Consider the following 21,100-nt stretch of genomic DNA (forward strand, 5'->3'; position numbering starts at 1 on the left):
TACCCATCCTCTGGATAGTAGTCACCTCATACCCATCCTGTGGGTGGTAGTCACCTCATACCCATCCTGTGGGTGGTAGTCACCTCATACCCATCCTGTGGGTGGTAGTCACCTCATACCCATCCTGTGGGTAGTTGTCACCTCATACCCATCCTCTGGATGGTAGTCACCTCATACCCATCCTGTGGGTGGTAGTCACCTCATACCCATCCTGTGGGTGGTAGTCACCTCATACCCATCCTGTGGGTGGTAGTCACCTCATACCCATCCTGTGGGTGGTAGTCACCTCATACCCATCCTGTGGGTGGTATTCACCACATACCCATCCTGTGGGTGGTAGTCACCTCATACCCATCCTGTGGGTGGTAGTCACCTCATACCCATCCTGTGGGTGGTATTCACCACATACCCATCCTGTGGGTGGTAGTCACCTCATACCCATCCTGTGGGTGGTAGTCACCACATACCCATCCTGTGGGTGGTAGTCACCTAATACCCATCCTGTGGGTGGTATTCACCACATACCCATCCTGTGGGTGGTAGTCACCTCATACCCATCCTGTGGGTGGTAGTCACCTCATACCCATCCTGTGGGTGGTATTCACCACATACCCATCCTGTGGGTGGTAGTCACCTCATACCCATCCTGTGGGTGGTAGTCACCATATACCCATCCTGTGGGTGGTAGTCACCTAATACCCATCCTGTGGGTGGTAGTCACCACATACCCATCCTGTGGGTGGTAGTTACCTCATACCCATCATGTGGGTGGTAGTCACCACATACCCATCCTGTGGGTGGTAGTCACCTCATACCCATCCTGTGGGTGGTAGTCACCACATACCCATCCTGTGGGTGGTAGTCACCACATACCCATCCTGTGGGTGGTAGTTACCTCATACCCATCATGTGGGTGGTAGTCACCACATACCTATCCTGTGGGTGGTAGTCACCTCATGCCCATCCTGTGGGTGGTATTCACCACATACCCATCCTGTGGGTGGTAGTCACCTCATACCCATCCTGTGGGTGGTTATCACTATTTGCAAATGTTTAGAGATGTCAGAACACAGTTAACACAGTTAACGTATAACAATATTCGTGGCAGTACACAGGATAAAATGTGACCGCAAATACAGCGAATACTCGTGAAACCTTAGAAGATAAGATTGTGAAGTAAGAAAGCAATAAAAATCCTTACTTTTCCACAGTGGCGACGCCTTCACCATGAATACAGTGTATCTCTACTCCTGGAGCTGTCGACAAATGGAGAAGATTCTTGGTGTCTAGATACATGTCGTAGGCGTCAGGCAATTTCAGATTCCTTCAGGAAAAGGTAATATCAGTAAATAACAGTGTCTACAACAACAGGAAACAATAGATGAACTTCAAAATTATGAACATCAGTAAATAACATTAACTGCAATAACAGATGAATTAGCTTCTCTATTAGGCTAGAGCTTTGTATAAGCAGGAAACAGGACATACACAAGCTAGCGCAGGATAATGTACAGTGAGAGGTGTATATCTCTCAGTGTATACGCTGGGAGTTTACTTTAATCCCTATTAACCAAGGAGCTGGCTTCTCGCCTCGTTTACAAACAAAAATAAAAGCCACTACATAGTAATATCCCACCTTACTGTTATCATTTATTAATAAGATAAGGTGAAATACAATCAGATAAGTTTTCACCATATTTCTTGATTTAAAGATCTGCATTTGATATCGCAAACACATCCTTTATGAACTAGCCAAAATGAATATTGATGGTAGCCTACATAATTGGATATTAGGTTATGTCAAATAGAGTATCTTCTGTCCTCTACCAAAGCTACAGAAGTGAGTCTAAAGAAATGTCCCTAGGAGGAGCTCTCAGTCCTATGCTATTTAATGTTCTAATTAATGCTCTCTTGAATGCTCTACCTACCTCACCTAAGCTATGCTGATTACATCACGATCCATACAACAGGGCATAAGAGAACCATTCTCAACAAAGTTCAAATAATTTGAAATCGATTAGGCCTCATCATATCTTCATCTAAAACGAAACATCCCCCACCCATCTGTTTGTAGGGTGAAAAAATCGGCTGCGTTCAGTCTTACAGATATCTTAGTGTAGATGTATTCTTCCATAAATTTATCACACCGCAACTAATAAGAAATGTTTTCAAAGCTGTTGCTGTCTACAACCCCAACTACGATGCTAATGTGATAGTACATAGATTATGTGATGTACATAGATTATATTAATTATGTTATGCCCATGTTGATATTAGCTATGGAGTTTTCTCCTGCTCTTAGAGTTAATGCAAAATGAAGCCCTCGGAATTATTCTTGGATGTCCCAAATCTACCAAGGTTCTTAATATGAGGAAGTTGCTTTATGTCCAAATATCAGTGATAGTGTACCACTAATGTTCTTATTATGAGGAAAGTACTTGGTGTCTCTAGTATCAGTGATAGGATTGTTGAGATTAACACTGTACTCGGTATTAGAATGTTAAGAAATGAACCAATCACTGTCACTATGAATCTAGCAGTAAATACACGGATCTAAATGGACTGTGAAAACATGCAATTATATTAAATTTTTGCACGAACTGTATCACTGTAGACAACAAGAGTATTTCACCCCTCCAAAGAAGATGTGTTCATTTAATATCACATACCTGCAAGTGCCTCCCAAGAAGCTCATTGCTAGTAATCCCTTCCTTAAATCACTTGTAAAAGAAACTGCCCAAGAAGAAATTTCTCGCCTAACTGTTTGTAATAATTTATCACAAGTTATATACACTGATGGATCTAAACAAGAGTCTACTGGCAGGGCTGCATTTGCTCTTGTTGTCACCTCCACAGATGATTATAGGAAGTATGTTGAGTTCAGGAGAAGAATTAACAACTGGGCGTCTATACTGCATTCTAATGGCGCTAAAGATAAATTATAACACTGAACTTGCCTATGATTATTACTGATTCTATGTCATCACTGAAGGCTCTTGACTCACATACAGATTAACAACAAGCTTACTGGAGAAGCCAGGTATACTAAAAAATCCGGGAAAAAGGAATTTATGTACAGTTGTTATGGATTCCATCACACACTGGATTACTGCTTGATACGTTCACCAAGAAAAGTACCCTGAAGGAAAATGTAGAATATAACTTTGGCGTATCTGTGTCTAGCATTAGGAATAATATTAGGAGAGAAGTAAATAGTGAAACTGAATGTTATAGGAGTTACAGCAGTTACCCAGTATGATGTCATGAACGTTGATAATTACGTTTGTGGAGCAACTTGCAATGTGAACAGACTGACTGATGTTGTAGTAGCCAGGCTTAGGCTTGGTTACAAGTACTGACTGATGTTGTAGTAGCCAGGCTTAGGCTTGGTTACAAGTACTGACTGATATTGTAGTAGCCAGGATTAGGCTTGGTTACAAGTACTGACTGATATTGTAGTAGCCAGGATTAGGCTTGGTTACAACTACTGACTGATGTTGTAGTAGCCAGGATTAGGCTTGGTTACAAGTACTGACTGATGTTGTAGTAGCCAGGATTAGGCTTGGTTACAAGTACTTCTGGCAGTTAGGGAGACACAGATGATCAAACCAAATGTGGCCAGCGATATGGTCACTGTCTTGAACACTATGCTCTTTATTGCCCACTTGTTGAGGAATATGGAGATAGTATAATAACCTATATGATATGCTAAGATATTAATAAAAATAAGATACTAGATATATTAAGCAAATTTCCTAAATCATAAGTGAACTGTGGATATAAATCCACATGTACTCTTGTAAACCCTTTTTGAGGCCTAGTTCCTAGGTCTTTTGCGTATCCATATGCTCTTGTGCCACCATCCACAGGATGAATATGGGATAAAGATGTGCAGCAGTTGGGTATCTTTGTTGATGAAACGTTTCGCCTACATAGTAGGCTTCTTCAGTCAAATTCCAGCTGCCTCTCTATTTGACGGAAGACACCTACTGTGTAGGTGAAACATTTCAACAATAAAAATACCCAACTGTTGCACAATGTGTCTTAATCTTCTGTTTGTCGGCATTTTATGTAATTTTCAACATGGATATGGGATGCACAATAAACTAGCCACTTCAGCGGCAAAATCTAATCTAAAAAAAAATATCAGATAAGTTAGATAGAGGTTTGCAATATAAATTTATATAATGATCCCTCTAAGCTCGTCATTGTATCTTCACAATGTCTCGCGCTCTGTAGAGCTTCAACAGATCACGGCTTGATGAAGCTCTACACAGGGCGAAACGTTGTCCAAATGAATATTTGTTCAACTAGTTTCCCTTCTTCCCATACACGAAGCTACTCCAGATGTATTAGCCTCTAATTTATTACTTAATAATGGCTAATATTGCTTATTTTTGACTAATACTACCTAACCATGACTAATATAATTTAAATAATATAACTTAATCCTGACTAATACATCAGCCTGATTGAGATAGTAACGAAAAAACGTATTTTTGATTCATTATATCTAACTCGTGTGAACCAACGAGTAGTAACTCACAGTAACATGATTAGTAACCTACATATTTCAACGTTTCACCCACTGTGGGTGAAAGAGCCTCCACTGTGGGGGATAAAGCCCCCACTGTTTCTTATAATTACTACTGAAACAGTGGTAAAGGTTGAAATAGTGTCTAACTCACTCAAATAATTCCTTGAAGTTTCCAGTAGAATAGTTCCTTTGCTTCGTCTGAATTAAAACTTCTTCAGGACCCCAGACTTGGGACGAGGGTAGCAGGAAGGACAGACTAGGTAAGGTTACTTGTTCTATCCTTGCTTTGCTTGCTTTAAGGAAAGGTATGCCCAAGTTGTCTCCTGGAAGAAGAGGTTAAAGAAAAGCTCATTACTGTGCTTAGAATATTCGTATATAAGTCTGTCATTCGTGTATATGCCCGGAGAGGTACGTAGCTCTCTGTGTATATTCACCGAGGTATGCGTTCCTGGCAGTTTATATATGTATGGTATACAAGTATGGTTGCCTGGTGGTGTATAGCTGGGTAAATGACTCATTTATTCGATAGGCCTTAAGTATAAACCAACCCATCGGCCACATCGACAGAATAACTTCAGCGGCGTCTACATCAGATTTTGATGACGCAGCGAGTGGTTGGAACTCTTGCTTAAGCTCTTACGTATGAAGGTCTACAGATCTATATTACCATTAAGTTTCTGATAGATGTGGTCATGGTAGCCATGTGGAGAATACAACATGCAATGCCTGTAACCCAGACAACACGAGCAGCTCTTGTGCCATACACGTACTGGAATGATGCTGGAATGGTCTACTAAGAACCCAACTGGAACATTTTCAACGCCATAGAGCAAAAGAGGCTGGTAACCAATGCATTTCCAAAACTCTCGCACACATGATACTACTACTGCCAGGTGGTGGTGTTTCTCGGCTCACGTGATACGGCAATTAGGTGATCACAAGTAACTTGACTTGCCTGTCACTTGCATTCTCCACTATATATATATGCATATATATATATATATATATATATATATATATATATATATATATATATATATATATATATATATATATATATATATATATATATATATATATATATATATATATATACAAAACAACCACTCTGAAAGAATAGAGAAATTCCAAGCGCTTTCGTGACTACTCACATTATCAAGGAACTTGATAATGTGAGTAGTCACGAAAGCGCTTGGAATTTCTCTATTCTTTCAGAGTGGTTGTTTTGCATATTCTGAAATCACCTGTTTACTGTGATCTTATTGCATATATATATATATATATATATATATATATATATATATATATATATATATATATATATATATATATATATATATATATATAATACATACAATGTTTTCTCGTTCTCTGAAGTGACCAATGTTCTGGACCGACACATCCATTATAATCTGAAAATTTGTCCTACAGTGCATGTACTTGTATTCTTTAATCCATATTGTCTATCATTATGCCTTCTTCCATTAATAATAATAATAATAATAATAATAATACATTTTATGTTATATTAAAACACCGGCCATCTCCCACCAAGGCAGGGTGGCCCGAAAAAGAAAAACTTTCATCACTCCATCACTGTCCTGCCTGAGGCGTGCTAACGGTTTCCCTAAATCCCTTTATGAATGTTACATTGCTTACACTCCAACAGCACGTCAAGTACTAAATATCATCTGTCTCCATTCACTCCCATCAAACACGCTCATACATGCTTGCTGGAAGTCCAAGCCCCTCGCACACAACCTCCTTTACCCCCTCCTTCCAACTTTTCCTAGGCCGACCTCAACCCCACCTTCCCTCCACTGCAGATTTATACACTCTCGATGTCATTCTATTTTGTTCCATCCTCTCTATATGTCCAAACCACCTCAACAACCCCTCCTCAGCCCTCTCGATAATAGTTTTGATCCCATACCTACTCCTAATTATCAAACTATGAATTATCTGCATTATATTCACACCACACATTGCTCTCAAACATGTCATTTTCACTGCCTCCAGCCTTCTCCTTGTTGCAACATTCACCACCCATTTCACATCCATATAAGAGCACTAGTATGACTATACTCTCATGCATTCCCCTCTTTGCTTCCATGGACAAAGTTCTTTGTCTCCACAGACTCCTAAGTGCACCACTCACCTTTTTCCCCTCATCAATTCCATGATTCACCTCATCCTTCACAGACCCATCTGTTGACACGTCCACTCCTAAATATCTGAATACATTCACCTTCTCCATCCTCTCTCCCTCCAATCTGATATCCAATCTTTCATCACCTAATTTTTTTTATTATCCTCATCACCTTACTCTTTCCTATATTCACTTTTAATTTTCTTCTTTTACATATCCTACTAAACTCATCCACCAACCTCTGCAACTTCTCTTCAGAATCTCGCAAAAGCACAGTGTCATCAGCAAAGAGCAACTGTGACAACTCTCATTTTGTGTTAGATTCTTACAACCCCATCTATAAATATATTGAATAACCATGGTGACTTCACACATCCTTGTCTAAGGCTTACTTTTACTGGGAAATAATCTCCCTCTCTTCTACATACTCTAACCTTAGCCTCACTATCCTCGTAAAAACTTTTCACTGCTTTCAATAACCTACTTCCCATTCCCTACATTTGCAACATCTGCCATAGTGCCCCCTATCCACCCTGTCATACACCTTTTCCAAATCCATAAATGGCACAAAAAAAATAATAATGTTCCCTACCTGTAGCATAAATATGGACGGCTTTGACTGATCCAGCCCAGGCACCGGAGAGGGTGACGAGAGTTTCTATGTACTGGTCCTTCCATGACTGAGGTTGGTAGTTGAGGAAGTAATGTACGAGGGGAGCACCCATGCTGTGGGCCACCAACACTACCTTATGTCCTGTCTCAACACGTGTAGACTCAATCAGATCACGCAGGTTCAGGAAGTACTCTCCAAGTTCATCTAGAATGGCAAATAAATTGTGAGAGAATACAAATCCACGGGTAGACAATACTATACTACTACTGCTACTACTATTACTACTACAACTACTACTGCTTTTACTATTACTACCATAGTATTCATCGTATCTTCTGCTTTATTGCCACCATAGACTGGTTTCATTGCAAGTACAAGTGTCACTAACACTTATCAATAAACAGGCCACTCCCACGTGGAAATAAAATAAAACACTGAGATGAAAGAAGACATACATATCTCGGCCTCAGTCAGAGCCTCTCTTCAGCAGATCCTCCTCATTGTTTTGACGAGTCTCTTTCATGGACTCAGAGATATACGGATTTTTTCTACCCCGTGTTATATCTTCCTTAACGTTGGCTTCACCCGGTCCCAAGTGTCTCACTGAAGATCATCGTGAAGAAGACACACGTTTAGGACTAAGGTTTTGTTGGGACGACGTTTCTCTCTTTGTAGAGCTGTATCAAGGCGATCCGTGACTTGATAAAGTTCTACTCAGAACGAAACGTTGATTTAGTAAAACCTCGCTATTTCGTGTGTCTTTCCTTGGTCAAATAGCTGTCGATGCGAGTACACTTACTTGGTGCCTTGCGGAAGTCATAAGGTGCTCCCCTGAGCGTGACGCCTCTTTCGTACCCCAAGGGAAGAATACCACTGACAAGATTGTTGAAGTACCCCAGCAAGTAGACATCCCCGGGGTTCAACCACTCAACTGTTGAGGAGTTACCAAAGCCAGGGATTCTAGTCTCCACCCCAGCTGCGTTTCTGGTGGTCCGTGTTACGTTGTCATATTCCAGTTTCATGTGTGCAACCTGGAGATAAATTAATCTGTGTAGAAATAACATATGCAGTCAACATGACCTAAATTCACGTATGAATAAATACTCAAAAAAAAAAAAAAAAAAAAATAGAAAGGCTAGTCGCTCCCGACTAAACACGAGAACCATCACGCAATTCAGGTCGACAGAAAGTTTATGCAAATTTTGAAACAAACTTTGAACTAATCACTGAATTAACACATTGTGTTAAAGTTGTGGGTGTTTGAAAAAGAATACACAAACTTCGAGACAATGCAGCTAAATAACATAACAAACTTCACAAGATCACGGATAATGCAGCTAAGATGGACGTCACAGAAACACACTATAAACATTCCAGAATATTTTTCAATGGCACCAGTTCTGAAAATGATGCTGAGAAGATTCTGAAAAAGCAGTTATATAACTTTTTTATCAACACATCGGCCGTTTCCCACCATGGCAGGGTGACCCGAAAAAAGAAGAAACACTTTCATCATCATTCACTCCATCACGATCTTGTCAGATGAGTGCCTACCCTGTAGTTAAATAACTGCATATATCAACACCCTGCAGAGTGCAGACACTGTACTTCCCATCTCCAGGACACATGTCCGGCTAACCAGTTTCCCTGAATCCCTTCATAAATGTTACTTTACTCACACTCCAATAGCATGTCAAGTCATAAAATCAATTTGTCTCCAATCACTCTTATCTAACATACTCATGCATGCTTGCTGTAAGTCCAGGCCCCTTCCATACAAAATTTCCTTTACCCCTCCTTCCTCTAACCTTTCCTGGGCCGACTCCTACCCTGCCCTCCTTTCACTACAGATTTATAAACTCTGTAAGTCATTCCATTTCATTCCACCTCTTTAAATGTCTGACCCACCTCAACAACCCCTCCTCGGTCCTCTGGATAATACTTTTAGTAACTCCGCACCTCTTTCTAATATCTAAACTATGGATTCTCTGCATAATATTCACACCACACATTGCCCTCAGACACGACATCTCCACTGCCTCCAGCCTTCTTGTTACAACACTCATCACCCATGCTTCACTCATATAGATAACGTTGTCTCCACAGACTACTCAGTGCACCACTCGCCTTTCTCCCCCTCATCAATTCTATGGTTCATCTCGTCCTTCATAGACTCATCTGCTGACAAGTCCACTCCCAAATATCTGAATACAATCACCTACTCCATACTCCTTCCCTCCAGTCTAATATCCAGTCTTTCATTTCCCAGTTTTTTTTATCCTCATCACCTTACTTTTTCCTATGTTCACTTTTAATTTCCTTCTTTTATATATCCTACCAAACTCTTCCACCAACCTCTTCAACCTCTCTTCAGAATCTCCAAAAAGAACAGTGTCATCAGCAAAAAGCATCTGTGACAACTCCCACTTTGTGTTAGATTCTTTATCTTTTAATCCCACACCTCTTGCCAACACCCGATCATTCACTTTGTTTACAACCCTATCTATAAATATATTGAACAACCACGGTGACATCACGCATTCCTATCTAATGTCTACTCTTACTGGGAAATAATCTCCCTTTCTCCTACATACTCTAACTTGAGCCTCACTATCCTCGAAAAGAAACTCTTTACTGCCTTCAGTAACCTGCCACCTATTCCATTCATTTACAAAATTTGCCAAATTGCCCCCCATCCACCCTATCATACGCCTTTTCCAAATCCATAAATGCAACAAAAAACTTCTTTACTCTTATCTAAATACTGTTCACCTGTATGTTTCACTGTAAACACTTGGTCTACACACCCCCTACCCTTCCTAAAGCCTCCTTGTTCATCTGGAATCCTGCTCTCCATCTTACTCTTAATTCTTTCAGTAATAACTACCATACACTTTACCAGGTATACTCAACAGACTTATTCCCCAATAATTTTTACACTCTTTTGTCCCTTTGTCTTTATACAAAGGAACTATGTATCCTTTCTGCCATTCCCCAGGTACCTTCCCCTCTTCCATACATTTATTAAACAAAAGCACTAACCACTCCAACACTATATTCTCACATGCTTTTAACATTTCTGTCTTTATCCCATCAATTCCACCTGTTTTACCCCTTCGAAATAGTAATAAAATAATTGTCATTGATTTAAGCCCCACTCACTTCGTGGTTTGCACCTAATACTCTCTCTCCCTCCTTATATTTTGTCTTCCATTACTGTTTCACACTCCATTCTGCTGTCTAGGTGATGGTGCTTCATTTCTTAATCTCAACTATTTCATTCATTTGCTGATACAGTTAATTCTAATCAAAATTGCTTCTGCAATTGAATTTTCTGCGGAAAGTAGGCGATTTTTTTGAAGTACCTTATATATAGGCATATTTTAGCTGAAAAGTTTTAAGTTTTCAGGAAATTTTGACCAGTATTAAACTCAGTAGAGCTTAACAAATCAAACCATACAACGGGTGGGGTTAGAACCCGCGATCAGAGAGTTATAAATCTCCAGACCGGTTAAAAAACACACGTTGCAGAACAAGCTTCAACTGGGGCAGCGTTTCGCTCTGTGTAGAGCTTGACAATGAAAGCTTGTGTGTCTTTTCTTCAGTATTGACAATAGCAGTAGGTTTGAATCCAGTCTCGTAGTTTGTTCTGCAGCATACGTTATTTAATACAAGTATTTTTTTCCAGAGCTTTACACGAGGCGATTATCACTAACATTCTACCATTTATACGTCAGAGTAAAGTGAGAAAAATGTACAAACAACCGAAACATCGTCTTAAGAAATGAAAAGGCCCAATACCGTGACTGGAACAATACACAAACAACCCACACATAAGTGAATGAAACATATGACGACGTTTTGGTCTGACTTGCACCATTAACCAGTAACACCATTAATTAGGTGTGACTAATGGTCTAAGTCGGACCGAAACTGAGGGTTATTTGTATATTCCAGTCGCTGTGTTGTGTCCTGTTATTCAAAATAAAACACAGAGTGTCAAAAAGAGAAGCAGTAACTTACAAAGCAGTCGATATAGGAAGGGATGATGAGGTCGATGTTAAGCCACATAGTGAACCATTCATTGGTTCTACTGTTGCAGACGACGCGTACTGAGGCAGGTGTGTCAATCTTGGCCTCCAACTGTGACCCTCCACAACCAGGTACTGCAACATAACACATTCCTCATACATAAGAAATGGCCTAATTTTAAAAGGGGAGGGGGGTACCGGTAAGCCAGCTGAAGGTCTCTATCAGATGACCAAAGGCTCCAGTGGCGGGTCATCATATAAGACCCGCGTCAGGAAATACTTGTCCTGCTTCCTGATGAATCTTACCTAACCTAACCAGAAGAATGGACGAGCACTGCAGAGGGCCCACTGGCCCATAACAGGCAGGTCCTTCTCAAATCTATACGACAATAATTTTTTTTAAATAAAATGCGATAATAAGATATTTTCCTTAACAAAAATGAATCTTAATTAATAAAAAGGACTTGTCTATTTACTTATAAATTAAGTCTATGTTTAAGTCTATAATTAAGACCCTTGTTTACACTGAATACAGCTTATCTTGAGTCCTAACTACAGCAGGTGACCTTAGAACCTAACTACACCAGGTGACCTTAGAACCTAACTACACCAGGTGACCTTAGAACCTAACTACACCAGGTGACCTTAGAACCTAACTACACCAGGTGACCTTAGAACCTAACTACACCAGGTGACCTTAGAACCTAACTACACCAGGTGAACTTAGAACCTAACTACACCAGGTGACCTTAGAACCTAACTACACCAGGTGACCTTAGAACCTAACTACAGCAGGTGACCTTAGAACCTAACTACACCAGGTGACCTTAGAACCTAACTACAGCAGGTGACCTTAGAACCTAACTACAGCAGGTGACCTTAGAACCTAACTACACGAGGTGACCCTAGAACCTGACTGCGCCAGGTGACCCTAGAACCTGACTACACCAGGTGACCCTAGAACCTGACTGCGCCAGGTGAGCTTAGAACCTGACTACACCAGGTGACCCTAGAACCTGACTACACCAGGTGACCCTAGAACCTGACTACACCAGGTGACCCTAGAACCTGACTACACCAGGTGACCTTAGAACCTGACTACACCAGGTGACCCTAGAACCTGACTACACCAGGTGACCCTAGAACCTGACTACACCAGGTGACCCTAGAACCTGACTACACCAGGTGACCTTAGAACCTGACTACACCAGGTGACCCTAGAACCTGAGACTGCGCCAGGTGAGCTTAGAACCTGACTACACCAGGTGACCCTAGAACCTGACTACACCAGGTGACCCTAGAACCTGACTACACCAGGTGACCCTAGAACCTGACTACACCAGGTGACCCTAGAACCTGACTACACCAGGTGACCCTAGAACCTGACTACACCAGGTGACCCTAGAACCTGACTACACCAGGTGACCCTAGAACCTGATTACACCAGGTGACCCTAGAACCTGACTACACCAGGTGACCCTAGAACCTGATTACACCAGGTGACCCTAGAACCTGACTACACCAGGTGACCCTAGAACCTGATTACACCAGGTGACCCTAGAACCTGACTACACCAGGTGACCCTAGAACCTGACTACACCAGGTGACCCTAGAACCTGACTACACCAGGTGACCCTAGAACCTGATTACACCAGGTGACCCTAGAACCTGACTACACCAGATGACCCTAGAACCTGACTACACCAGGTGACCTTAGAACCTGATTACACCAGGTGACCCTAGAACCTGACTACACCAGGTGACCCTAGAACCTGACTACACCAGGTGACCCTAGAACCTGACTACACCAGGTGACCCTAGAACCTGATTACACCAGGTGACCCTAGAACCTGACTACACCAGGTGACCCTAGAACCTGACTACACCAGGTGACCCTAGAACCTGACTACACCAGGTGACCCTAGAACCTGACTACACCAGGTGACCCTAGAACCTGACTACACCAGGTGACCCTAGAACCTGACTACACAAGGTGACCCTAGAACCTGACTACACAAGGTGACCCTAGAACCTGACTACACAAGGTGACCCTAGAACCTGACTACACAAGGTGACCCTAGAACCTGACTACACCAGGTGACCCTAGAACCTGACTACACCAGGTGACCCTAGAACCTGACTTCACCAGGTGACCCTAGAACCTGACTTCACCAGGTGACCCTAGAACCTGACTACACCAGGTGACCCTAGAACCTGACTACACCAGGTGACCCTAGAACCTGACTACACCAGGTGACCCTAGAACCTGACTACACCAGGTGACCCTAGAACCTGACTACACCAGGTGACCCTAGAACCTGATTACACCAGGTGACCCTAGAACCTGACTACACCAGGTGACCCTAGAACCTGACTACACCAGGTGACCCTAGAACCTGACTACACCAGGTGACCCTAGAACCTGACTACACCAGGTAACCCTAGAACCTGACTACACCAGGTAACCCTAGAACCTGACTACACAAGGTGACCCTAGAACCTGACTACACCAGGTGACCCTAGAACCTGACTACACCAGGTGACCCTAGAACCTGACTACACCAGGTGACCCTAGAACCTGACTACACCAGGTGACCCTAGAACCTGACTACACCAGGTGACCCTAGAACCTGACTACACCAGGTGACCCTAGAACCTGACTACACCAGGTGACCCCAGAACCTGACTACACCAGGTGACCCCAGAACCTGACTACACCAGGTGACCCCAGAACCTGACTACACCAGGTGACCCCAGAACCTGACTACACCAGGTGACCCCAGAACCTGACTACACCAGGTGACCCCAGAACCTGACTACACCAGGTGACCCCAGAACCTGACTACACCAGGTGACCCCAGAACCTGACTACACCAGGTGACCCCAGAACCTGACTACACCAGGTGACCCCAGAACCTGATACACCAGGTGACCCCAGAACCTGACTACACCAGGTGACCCCAGAACCTGACTACACCAGGTGACCCCAGAACCTGACTACACCAGGTGACCCCAGAACCTGACTACACCAGGTGACCCCAGAACCTGACTACACCAGGTGACCCCAGAACCTGACTACACCAGGTGACCCCAGAACCTGACTACACCAGGCGACCCCAGAACCTGACTACACCAGGTGACCCCAGAACCTGCCTACACCAGGTGATCCCAGAACCTGACTACACCAGGCGACCCCAGAACCTGACTACACCAGGTGACCCCAGAACCTGACTACACCAGGCGACCCCAGAACCTGACTACACCAGGTGACCCCAGAACCTGACTACACCAGGTGATCCCAGAACCTGACCACACCAGGTGACCCCAGAAAGTGAAAACATCACGGGACACCAGCACTTGGTGACCTGGTAGGTAAAGCTCTCGCCTAACATACCGAGTGCCCAGGGTTCGATCCCCGGCATGGGTGAAAACACTGGGCTTGCTTTCTTACGCTTGTTGTCCCGTTGTCCTAGCAAGTAGGTACCTGGGTGTTTGTCGAGTAGTGTGGGTCGCATCCTAGGGGACAAGATTGAAGGATCACATTATTATTATAATCAAGGGGGAAGCGCTAAACCCGGAGGATTATACAGCGCCTGGGGGGGGATGTGGAAGGCATTCAGGCTTAATTCGGGGAACTGGAGCACAGATCCAATTCCCTAAATCAAGAGCCCCTCACCAACATCAAGGAGCCTTCCTTGAGGGGTTGAAGGATCACAATGGAAATAAGAGACAGTCCCTTGATAACGTACTGTCCCTTGATAACGTACTGACTTTCTTGGGATACCCAGGGTGGCTAACCCACCAGGGTTAAAAATACAAATAAAATCTTATCTTATCTTACCAGATAACCGCAGAACCTGACCTTATATGCCCTCGAGAACGGCACATAATCTGGCGTATTATGTTACTCACTGAGATAAGTGAGTTTAATTCATGAGAAACATGGATTGTATCTGTTTACCCATCACAGTGACCGTATTGACTACCAACCCACAGGATGGGTATGGGGGGACTACCAACCCACAGGATGGGTATGTGGTGTCTACCAACCCACAGGATGGGTATGTGGTGGCTACCAATCCACAGGATGGGTATGGGGTGACTACCAACTCACAGGATGGGTATGGGATGACTACCAACCCACAGGATGGGTATGTGGTGGCTACCAACCCACAGGATGGATATGGGGTGACTACCAACCCACAGGATGGGTATGGGGTGACTACCAACCCACAGGATGGGTATGGGGTGACTACCAATCCGCAGGATGGGTATGGGGTGACTACCAATCCGCAGGATGGGTATGGGGTGACTACCAATCCGCAGGATGGGTATGGGGTGACTACCAATCCGCAGGATGGGTATGGGGTGACTACCAATCCGCAGGATGGGTATGGGGTGACTACTAATCTGCAGGATGGGTATGGGTTGACTACCAATCCGCAGGATGGGTATGAGGTGACTACCAACCCACAGGATGGGTATGGGGTGACTACCAACCCACAGGATGGGTATGGGGTGACTACCAACCCATAGGATGGGTATTGGGTGACTACCAACCCACAGGATGGGTATTGGGTGACTACCGCCCACAAGCTGGGCGTGGGGTGGCTACCGCCCACAGGCTGGGCGTGAGGTGGTTACCGCCCACAGGCTTGTCATGGAGTGACTACCGCCCACAGGTTGGGCGTGGGGTGGCTACCGCTCACAGGCTGGGCGTGGGATGACTACCGCCCACAGGCTGGGCGTGGGGTGACTACCGCCCACAGGTTGGATGTGGGGCGACTACCGCCCACAGGCAGGGCGTGGGGTGACCACCCCCTACGGGCTGGGTGTGGGGTGGCTGCCGCCCGCAGGCTGGGTGTGGGGTGACCACCGCCCACAGGCTGGGTGTGGGGTGACCACCGCCCACAGCCTGGGTGTGGTGTGACCACCGCCCACAGCCTGGGTGTGAGGTGACTACCGCCCACAGGCTGGGCATGGGGTGACTACTGCCCACAGGCTGGGTGCTGGGTGCAAAATACACCTATTAAACTTTGTGTGGATACAAGAAAGATTGTTCCCTACTGATGACAGCACCTCGTTGTGCCGAAAGCAGCAAATACGCAGTGTCCAGCGTATGTAAATGTAATATATGCAGTGTCCAGCGTATGTAGAAAGGTGTTAGAAAGCTTGACCACTGGTCCAGGTACAGATGTAGTGGCAGCGGGTGTTAGAAAGCTTGACAACTGGTCCAGGTACAGATGTAGTGGGTGTTAGGAAGCTTGACCACTGGTCAAGGTACAGATGTAGTGGCAGCGGGTGTTAGAAAGCTTGACCACTGGTCCAGGTACAGATGTAGTGGGTGTTAGAAAGCTTGACCACTGGTCCAGGTACGGATGTAGTGGCAGCGGGTGTTAGAAAGCTTGACCACTGGTCCAGGTACAGATGTAGTGGGTGTTAGAAAGCTTGACCACTGGTCCAGGTACAGATGTAGTGGCAGCGGGTGTTAGAAAGCTTAACCACTGGTCCTGGTACAGATGTAGTGGCAGTGGGTGTTAGAAAGCTTGACCACTGGTCCAGGTGCAGATGTATCAGCGGGTGTTAGAAAGCTTGACCAGTAGTCCAGGTACAGATGTAGTGGGTGTTAGAAAGCTTAACCACTGGTCCAGGTACAGATGTAGTTTCAGCGGGTGTTAGAAAGCTTGACCACTGGTCCAGGTACAGATGTAGTATCAGCGGGTGTTAGAAAGCTTGACCACTAGTCCAGGTACAGATGTAGTGGCAGTGGGTGTTAGAAAGCTTGACCACTGGTCCAGGTACAGATGTAGTGGGTGTTAGAAAGCTTAACCACTGGTCCAGGTACAGATGTAGTGGGTGTTAGAAAGCTTGACCACTGGTCCAGGTACAGATGTAGTGGGTGTTAGAAAGCTTGACCACTGGTCCAGGTACAGATGTAGTGGGTGTTAGAAAGCTTGACCACTGGTCCAGGTACAGATGTAGTGGGTGTTAGAAAGTTTAACCACTGGTCCAGGTACAGATGTATTGGGTGTTAGAAAGCTTGACCACTTGTCCAGGTACAGATGTAGTGGGTGTAAGAAAGCTTAACCACTGGTCCAGGTACAGATGTAGTGGCAGCGGGTGTTAGAAAGCTTGACCACTGGTCCAGGTACAGATGTAGTGGGTGTTAGAAAGCTTGACCTCTGGTCCAGGTACAGATGTAGTGGCAGTGGGTGTTAGAAAGCTTAACCACTGGTCCAGGTACAGATGTAGTGGCAGTGGGTGTTAGAAAGCTTAACCACTGGTCCAGGTACAGATGTAGTGGCAGTGGGTGTTAGAAAGCTTGACCACTGGTCCAGGTACAGATGTAGTGGGTGTTAGAAAGCTTGACCACTGGTCCAGGTACAGGTGTAGTGGGTGTTAGAAAGCTTGACCACTGGTCCAGGTACAGATGTAGTGGGTTTTAGAAAGCTTGACCACTGGTCCAGGTACAGATGTAGTGGGTGTTAGAAAGCTTGACCACTGGTCCATGTACAGGTGTAGTGGGTGTTAGAAAGCTTGACCACTGGTCCAGGTACAGATGTAGTGGGTGTTAGAAAGCTTGACCACTGGTCCAGGTACAGATGTAGTGGCAGCGGGTGTTAGAAAGCTTGACCACTGGTCCAGGTACAGATGTAGTGGCAGCGGGTGTTAGAAAGCTTGACCACTGGTCCAGGTACAGATGTAGTGGCAGTGGGTGTTAGAAAGCTTAACCACTGGTCCAGGTACAGATGTAGTGGCAGTGGGTGTTAGAAAGCTTGACCACTGGTCCAGGTACAGATGTAGCGGGTGTTAGAAAGCTTGACCACTGGTCCAGGTACAGATGTAGCGGGTGTTAGAAAGCTTGACCACTGGTCCAGGTACAGATGTAGCGGGTGTTAGAAAGCTTGACCACTGGTCCAGGTACAGATGTAGCGGGTGTTAGAAAGCTTGACCACTGGTCCAGGTACAGATGTAGCGGGTGTTAGAAAGCTTGACCACTGGTCCAGGTACAGATTTGGTAGTTACTATGTGATATACCATATAACTAATGTTTTTCGTGATCAAATCTAAACGACAATGATCACGTTTATCAGTTAAGTCAAAGCTTCTTATCTGAACTGTAAAATCCATAAGCTTTCCAATCGCTGAAGATAATTGTAATCTTAATTTCACATTTATGATATTTTTTATTTCTGCTCGAGCGCTAGTGCACTCAGCTCTCACACTGAGGTCCGGGGGGGTCGATCCCCGGTACGGGTGGAAAGATTACGATGTGTTTCCTTAAGACACCTGCTGTCCATGTTCACCTATCCGTAAAATAGGTACCTGGGTGTTGGTCGGCTGGTGTGGGTCGCATCCTGGGACGAAATTAACCTGATTTGCGAGGAATGCTCTGCGTAACAAGCGGCTTTCTATGTAGTAGTATGCCTGTATACCTTGTACTTGTAGTAAATAAATATTAATATTAGTACTAACTACTGCATTACGAATTAGTTGATAACTAAGACACACATACAACACCTGGGTGTCTGTGTTGTCAAGACTTTCATCAATGAAGAGTGTTGAGCTGAAGACAAATCACAAAAAAACATGGGGTTCAAATCCATGGAAGGAGAGTTATAAAACTGGCTGACCAGTGTGTTAGCTACTGGTCAGCCACTGGGTTCGGGCCCCATCCATCCTGCGATTGGCTTGCAATAGTGTTATTACGATTTCGTGTCATAGTGGAGACACTGGATGATGAGGTAGTCAATCCCTCACCATGTCTCGTTAAAAGGTGTTTTAGTTCCTTATCCTTGATAATCAAAGGGACTTGACACCATCTGTCAAGGTTGAGACTAATTTCTTTGTCCTCCATTGTCACCAGTTTGTAATCTCTGTAATGAGTTGAAAAGGCCGCTGTTTGGCGAAGCGTCTTTATATTAAGGTCACCCAAGTGTTGCACATGTGTGTATTTCATTACCGTCTGTGTTCCTGGTGGACACTAAACACAGTGTAACACTGCGTATTTAGTTGCGCCGCTTGAGCGGCTAGTTTATTGTGCCTCACGAAATCGTAATGACACCGACTGCAAACAAACTATGCAACGGGAGGGAATAGAACCATTGATCAGAGAGCCGTAAAACTCCAGACCGACGCCCTAGCCACTGGGCCAGCTGGCTACGACAAGATTCATCCAGCTAGGTATATTTATACACCATAGGAAGGTTAACATAGGCACCACTGTGACCACAATTGCAAGTTATTACAGAGGAATCTTTGGGGATTCATCTGTAAAAACTTGCATTTGTGGTCACAGTGGTGCCCATGCTAACCTTCCTATGGTGTATAAATATACCTAGCTGGATGAATCTTGTTGTAGTCAGCTGGCCCAGTGGCTAGGGTATTGGTCTAGAGTTTTATGACTAATCGCGGGTTCTATTCCCTCCCGTGGTATGGCTAGTTTATTGTGCACGCACAGCTCATCATGTGAGCGTTAGTGCAAAACAAAACACGATTACAAAGGTCACACTGGATTGACTCACGAAATCGTAATGACACTATTGCAAACAAACTATACCACGGGTGGGGTTTGAACCCGCGGTCAGAGAGTGGTATGGTCACACTGGGTTTTTGCCAGACGTGACTGAATGTTGTTACATCTCTAAAAAGAAATAGTCATTTCATATTCTGCAGATCCCTCATAGTTGTTGTTCACTGACAGTAAGGAATACAATCTCAAAAAAAAAAAAATGATAAATTATAACGAGGACACACAAACATACGATACTTACTTAACACAACTGGAGGGATATATTTTGTTCCCTTTCCTTCCGCCAGTGAATAGATAATAAACACAAAGAAACACGAGTAAAACATGTTCCAGGTGGCCATTGTGAGGTAACAGCTGAACCAGGAGCTATGGCGCAGCTTGTGCACACACGCACACACCTTGGTTAGTACCACCTCGTCTCTGGCCACCTGCCTTCTGACGAGGTCCTGTCTCTTCCCAAGCCTCATATTGTCTTCCCCAGCAACCTACTGTTGGCACCTTATCTTATTCATTATTCACTATTACTACATCGTCTACCAACTGCGAATGGTATATCAGTCGCCATTGTTTCCGTCTTTCAGGTGTTCCAGCTTCCCATCATCAGCGATGATTTTTTTGGAGTGTATGAACGAGTTAGTAAAATAATGAGTTTAATACACTTGCCGGTACCGCAGTGTTTTCAAGACCAGCGTGGCTACTCACGTGATATTTTGTTTACGACCTTAACGAGAAGGCTAATTACATCCTCATAGGCTTCAGTGGTAGCGAGGCTCAGCCAGTAAAGTACAGCCTGCACATGTATGGTATACAGTACTGCAAGATGAAGACTTAGACACATGTGCAACATCTGGCTAACTTTATTGTGGACGTCTCGCCATCCAGTGGCATTATCAATACCAGTTCAAGACAGTAGAACTATATACAAAAGATGAGGTAATCAGTCCCTCAACCTCAGTGTTGGTGAAGATCACCGTAGTCTTGAAGAGTCTGCAGCACAGGCATGAAGACTGGCACTTACACAAGCTCCAGTCTTCATGCCTGTACTGCAGACTCTTCAAGACTACGGTGATCTTCACCAACACTGAGGTTGAGGGACTGATTACTTCATCTTTTGTATATAGTTCTACTGTCTTGAATTGGTATTGATAATGCCACTGGATGGCGAGACGTCCACAATAAAGATAGCCAGATGTTGCACATGTGTCTAAGTCCTCATCTTGCAGTACTGAAGCCTATG

At 44.2% G+C, this 21,100-nt stretch overlaps 1 protein-coding gene across 1 annotated transcript in view; it reads right to left on the reverse strand.

The window, feature by feature from the left end:
* LOC138850972 (lysosomal phospholipase A and acyltransferase-like) overlaps positions 1 to 20,345 on the reverse strand; it is a 37,653-nt gene extending 17,308 nt beyond the window's left edge. The window contains exons 1-6 of the mRNA XM_070094216.1: positions 20,105 to 20,345; positions 11,323 to 11,465; positions 8,099 to 8,330; positions 7,279 to 7,503; positions 4,689 to 4,860; positions 1,202 to 1,324 (exon numbers count right to left, since the gene is read on the reverse strand). Coding sequence (XP_069950317.1) covers positions 1,202 to 1,324; positions 4,689 to 4,860; positions 7,279 to 7,503; positions 8,099 to 8,330; positions 11,323 to 11,465; positions 20,105 to 20,330 — 1,121 coding nt within the window. The 5' untranslated portion in view covers positions 20,331 to 20,345. The remainder of the gene's footprint in view (positions 1 to 1,201; positions 1,325 to 4,688; positions 4,861 to 7,278; positions 7,504 to 8,098; positions 8,331 to 11,322; positions 11,466 to 20,104) is intronic.
* Between the last annotated feature and the right edge of the window lie 755 nt (positions 20,346 to 21,100).

Source organism: Cherax quadricarinatus, chromosome 44 (assembly GCF_038502225.1).
Source record: "Cherax quadricarinatus isolate ZL_2023a chromosome 44, ASM3850222v1, whole genome shotgun sequence".
NCBI classification, from domain to species: Eukaryota; Metazoa; Arthropoda; class Malacostraca; order Decapoda; family Parastacidae; genus Cherax; species Cherax quadricarinatus.